The sequence below is a fragment of the Neltuma alba genome, unplaced genomic scaffold, assembly GCF_004799145.2.
Source record: "Neltuma alba isolate B1F8T4 unplaced genomic scaffold, ASM479914v2 tig00010068_pilon, whole genome shotgun sequence".
Lineage (NCBI taxonomy): Eukaryota > Viridiplantae > Streptophyta > Magnoliopsida > Fabales > Fabaceae > Neltuma > Neltuma alba.
The window spans coordinates 108,532-114,531 of record NW_021635027.1 but is presented as its reverse complement, the minus strand read 5'-3'; the positions used below and the strand labels follow the sequence as shown (position 1 = coordinate 114,531).

The 6,000-nt window shown below is 29.0% G+C and overlaps 1 protein-coding gene across 1 annotated transcript in view; it reads left to right on the top strand.

Moving 5' to 3' along the window:
- LOC114754079 (DNA-directed RNA polymerase III subunit 2) overlaps window positions 1–6,000 on the top strand; it is a 39,622-nt gene continuing 33,622 nt past the window's right edge. The window contains exon 1 of the mRNA XM_028942821.1: window positions 1–92. Within this exon, the coding sequence (XP_028798654.1) occupies window positions 1–92 (92 nt within the window). The remainder of the gene's footprint in view (window positions 93–6,000) is intronic.

The following is a 6,000-nucleotide window of genomic DNA, read 5'->3' as shown; positions in this document are numbered from 1 at the left end:
ATGGCATATTTGAAGAGCTTCAATGGCAGAACCTTTTCTCTGACTTGGTGGGGCATCAATGGCGGCAAAGAAGATGGGTTTCTCGGGTTCAGGTGGTTAAAAACATGAAAGGGTATTGTGGTCTTTTTGGCGAGAAAATACTCATTTTAATTAAAAATTAGGCTAAAATACATATAAGGCCTCTGAACTTTGAGTCAGTTACATGTGATTACCCTGAACTTTAAAATTTTAACTTAGCACCCTTACCGTTAATATTTGGACCACCAATGTTAAAAACACCGTTAAATTTAACAGCACATGCCAGTCAAATAAAGACAAATGGCATCGACACCTGGAAGATTATGAGAAATCTATTGTAGGCAACACCTACAAAAATAATAAAAATATGATTTGAGTTGTATCTAAAGACATTGTTCTTAAGAGTTATTCCACCACACATGTTAAAATAAAAAGCGGTACTCCTCAGGATTAAACGAACCCTTTTTGCTTAAAGCAAGGTGACAGAACAGTATAAATTTAAAACTTAGGAGAAAAAAGAAAGGAAAAGAGCTCGGGGATAGAACTCGACACTTTTGACCATGCATCATATATTGTCTTTTATAGGCAGATAATATGTGATCGTTGGACTGCCATAATGGTGATTAAGTATGATTTTAATGAGAATTAAAAGGGTAGTTTTTAAACAATTAATTAAGGTGAATTAAAACATTTTAACGCCATTGAATATGTTTTATGAAAGAATAAAATTGACTAATTAAGACACATAAATGCTTCAACAGTCATCTCTAACGGTCAGTTCTAACGACTCCTTTTCTTATTTATTTTATTAACTCAAACTCACATCTTAATAGACACTACGGTTTTCTATATCTTGAGTAATATGAGACTTCTTTTGACACACTCACATACTAAAACTCCAACATTCATGATCCGTTTGGTTCAAACGCATTGCAGCTTTGCAATGGTAATCTTTACCCCATTACCATATATGGCTTGTTTGATTGAACTTATACATGGTAAAACAGATTGCAATAGTAAAATCTGTTACACATTTTTTGGTATTATCCATTCATGTGGGGGGACCTATGAATGATCATTGCAGGATTGCAATTCCTTATAAAATGTCTGTTTTATCCCTTTTAATTAATATGAAAGGACAATAGTTGCCCTCAACATTTCTCTGTTGATTGTCTCTCCAGCTAACACCTTGTCCCTCCATTACCTTGACTGCTGCCTCTTCTCCTTTATCATCTCCCTTCCTCCATAATCGTCATCTCCTCCTTCTCCTTCACGAAGTAAAAGGAGATTAATTCGTCTATATCTATATACAATTTTCACGTCATAACAATACCCAATTGCGCCGACTCACCAATTTTTGCATTTTCCCAACTACTCCTCCTCCTTAAAAATTATTTTGATCATCCCACTATTAACTGCAAAAATATCTGACAAGCCCTCCCAATGTCAATTTAATTCATAATATTTCATTTTTCATTTGATCTACGTAGTGGTGGTACTCTCTTGGGGTGAGGCATTTGGGGGGTTATGAGTTGATGGTTCATTGTCTTGTTGGGTGCACAGGCTTGGTCTAAAAATTTGAAACTAAATAAAAAAAGGGAACAAAAATGGAGTAGTAAGAATAAAGGTGCATTTGGATTAGCAGTGATAGAAGTAACTTTTTTTCAATATGACTTTCATAAAAGTCGAATTGGGTCAAAAGTCAAATAGTATAATGTGATTTATGTTTAGATTGGCTTTTGAAAATAGTTAGTTTGAGAAACTGAAACTTGTTTGGATGATTAATGAAAAAGTCAGTTTATATGTAAAATGACTAAAAAAGATATAATTTTTATTGAGTAATATTACTCCGGTCTTTAATCTAAGAATTAGTTTGACATTCAACTTGATTTTAAATAGAAGACATTATTTATTACAAATAATTAATTTAACTAATCTTTTTAATCTTTCTGAGTTGGTTAACTAGTTCTTATATTAATGACAAAAAGTAGTACATATTAATATTAAATGTATATGATGTGAAAATTGTAAAAGAAATATTGAAAATAAAATAATTAAAAATAAAAAATTAATTTATTATTAGAAAGAAATTGAAAAATATTACTTTTCCACCGCACCTGTAGTTCCCACTATTAAAAGCATGATTCATTAGCTTCTTCCATAAGCCCATCTAAGCTTCAAAAGTCAGATTATAAAAATGCTAAACCAAACATCACTTTTCTTGAAAAATCACCGTTTATCATTGGAATTGTGCATTTTGGTGTCAAAACGTGGATACAAATACACCCTAAATATGTGAGTTGCAGAAGGAGGCGTACGAGTGGAGGAAGAGCAGAGGAAGAAGACGATTGTGGTTGTAATTGAAGGACTTTTAGGATTTTTTGTTAATATTTTTATTTGTTTAAATGAAAAAAGTAATAGTTTGCCTAATTTTTTTAGGGGGTGTTTGGATAAAACCAAACCATAATTTAGATAATAGTTTTTGGCCCTGTTTGGATGTTTCCCCAAATCATGGTTTGTGGACCCAAACCATGATTTGGGAAATAAGTTAGCCAAATAGAGGAAAAAAATATGAAACCATAGTTTGGACTAAAATCATGATTTGAATCCCAAAATCATGGTTTTCAGTGGAAATAGTTTGAAGTTGCTCCTAACTCAAATTTTCCATACATTGGTGTGGGCCCAACAGCATATGACAAGGCAGCCCTCATAATTGATACCTCACTCTGTCCTTCACTATTTAATCTTATAATTTATAAATATATATACATATTAATTATATTATTTTATATATTATTAATTACGTTGTAAAAATAATTTTATTAACAATTTTATTTCTTTAAATGAAAATATATTATAAAATCTATCCCTTTTTAGTAATTTACACATGTAAAAAGTGTTTCTGGTAACAACTATCCAAACATTCTCACTTTTCAGAATCACTTTTTCACAAAATCTATTCTTCACAAAATCTATTCTCCAGAAGTTATTCTTCAAACTATAATTTGGTTTCATCCAAACACCCACTTTGGAAAAAAAAGTTATTTTTGAGAATAGATTTTATTAAAAAATGATATTGATAAAATGAGAGTGTTTGGATAATTGTTATCAGAAGTATTTTTCATATGTATAAATTACTAAAAAGGACATAAGTTAATATGATAATTACATAAAAGATAGATTTTATAATATATTTTTATTTGAAGTAATGAATTTGTTAATAATGTATTTTTTATAAACATAATAAATAATATATAAAAATTGTAATTAATAAATAATTAATATGTGTATATATATTTATAAAATATAAGATTAAATATGTTTTCAAAAATGATTTTTTTTGCCAACGAAAAAATATTATTTTACCTTAAAGATTTTAAACATAAAATCTCATAATATTTTTTCACAAAATTGAATAAACATAAATAAAAATAACATATTAATTGTCAAAATAATTATGAGCAAACCATGGTCTGGGTAAAAAATTTGCCAAACAGGGAAATAAATCAACAAACTACGGTTTTGGGCTCAAAACCATGGTTTCAAAGAAAGTGAATCGATTCTGCTTTTAACTCAAATTGAAAAATATGATTGTGCCTGTCAGAATAGATCCCGATGGTAATATGACTTAACAGCCCTCAATTATTTTTCTATAAACATATTTAATCATATGTTTTATAAATATATATACACATATTAATTATTTATTAATTACATTCTTATATATTATTAATTATGTTAGTAAAAAATATATTATTAACAATTTTATTCATTCAAATTAAAATATATTATAAAATCTATCTTTTATGTAATTATCATATTAACTTACATCTTTTTTAGTAATTTATACATATAAAAAGTATTTCTGATAATAACTATCCAAATACTCTCACTTTATTAGAATTACTTTTTTAAAAAATCTATTCTCCTAAAAATCCATTCTTCAGAAACTATTCTCCTAATTATGATTTGCTATAATCCAAACACCCCATAATATTTGTACTAGTTTTTTTAAACATGTTACAGTGCAAGATAAAATAAATAAATAAAAAAGACATGAACGAGCAAAGGAAAAGACGATTTCAGTCTAAAGGATATCTGTGTTCAAATACGGTTATCTAACTTCTAACACCCTTATAATTACTCCAATGACCATTTTAAGCCTCAAAAGTATTTTTTTTTTTTGCTTTTTGCAAAATCTTGGTTTTGGAGGCTAAAATCATAATTTTGTCCTTAACCATGGTTTTCAAAAAATTTGGAGTGTTTGAATAGATTTAGGTGGACTTAAGCCGTGTTTGAGACCCAAAAGTGCTTTTTAACAATTTGCCAAACACCCTCTTAATAATATACCAAACGCCTTGATGATAATAAATACTCCTCTGGTCCTAAATATAAGACCCTTATACTAGTGTGTATAAGGGTTTTACATTTAGGACCGGATGAGTACTATATTATCATCTCCAAACACTTAGTAATTGAACCAAACAAGTCGTCAGTAGTTTAGAAAACTATAATAAATCAAATTAAAATTAGTATTACCACGGCAGTGTCATTTCATTGATCCCTACTTCGTCTCTTTTTTACTGGCCTCCCTTCATTCTTTTCTTCGAATCTAGTAAGCTTAAAGAGGTCATCTACCATTCATGGCGGTTCAAATCATTTTACGCATATATAAAGCTTGGGTTGCACATTTATATATAAAATTTTGCAAAGCTTTCTTCTTCTTCGATCGGGGGTAAGCTTTCTCATTAATAAAGGAGAATGATCTTCGAATTAGGCTCTGGCGTTTAACTACATATCAAATCTGCGGGTGATATAAAGTTGCGCGAAAAATTGACCATAAATGGTGCTGCAAGAGTGGTTATATAAAGTGTCCATAGCAGTATAATCAAAACACACAAGAAATTAATACTGCAGCTAGATTTGAAAAATCGAAGAAGTTAATGGAGATTCGGGATGCCTATGGATTGGGATTTCCAAGGAAACATGATGACCTCTGAAAACTTTGCAGATTGGAAGTAAATGACGAGGAGAGGCCACAAAAGCATAGACAAAGATGGGGATCAAATAATAAAATGTTGCGGTCAATTGATGTTGTTAATTTTAATTCGATTTATTATAATTTCCTAGACCGCTCAATTTCACATCATCTACCAGGTGTTTTTGCCATTTATTTTTATTTAATCTGACATGACATGTGCTGTTAAATTTAATTGTGTTTTTTTAACGGCAAGGGGTTAGTGGTAAAAATGTTAAAGGTGAGGGTGTTAAATTTAAATTTTTAAAGTTCAGCGTTGTTATATACAACTGACTTAAAGTTCAGGAGAATTATGCGTATTTTAGCCTAAAAATTACTCTTCTGGTCCTATTTATAAAACATTTTCAACATGTTTCATACAGACAAAAAGAAAACCTTAAACTGCATTAACTCTTCATTAAAATATAATAGCTTTCCAACTTTATCCCTATTTAATATATGCATCTTTAAAAAAAAATATCTACATTATAATAAATGAAGGACAATATGATACATTCATGGTAAAAATTTAATGAAGTAACTTATAAATAAGATAAAAAGACCTTCTCTCTTTGCCCTATAAATAGGACTAGAAGAGTATATCTTTTTTCTATAAACATACTACAGTTGGTAATATGAACCCACCAACCTACCAAAAAATGTTGGCTAAAAGTGAACTCGCCAGTAAACCGCAACTCGCTAACCTGCATTTATTTTAAAAATTTTAAAAATTATTATAATTATATTATTATATATAAATTCTATCTAAAAATTTTAAAAATATGTATATAATTTATTTGGTACTTTCAATCAAATATTTCAAAAAAAAAAATCTCATTATATTTTTTTGGATATTGAATAAGAAAAATATTAAAAGATAAAAAAATTTAAAAGAAAAGGTAAATAATTGTTGATAGGCTAACTCATCAACCCACTTTGAGCCTATTTGGGATAGTGGTAAAAAT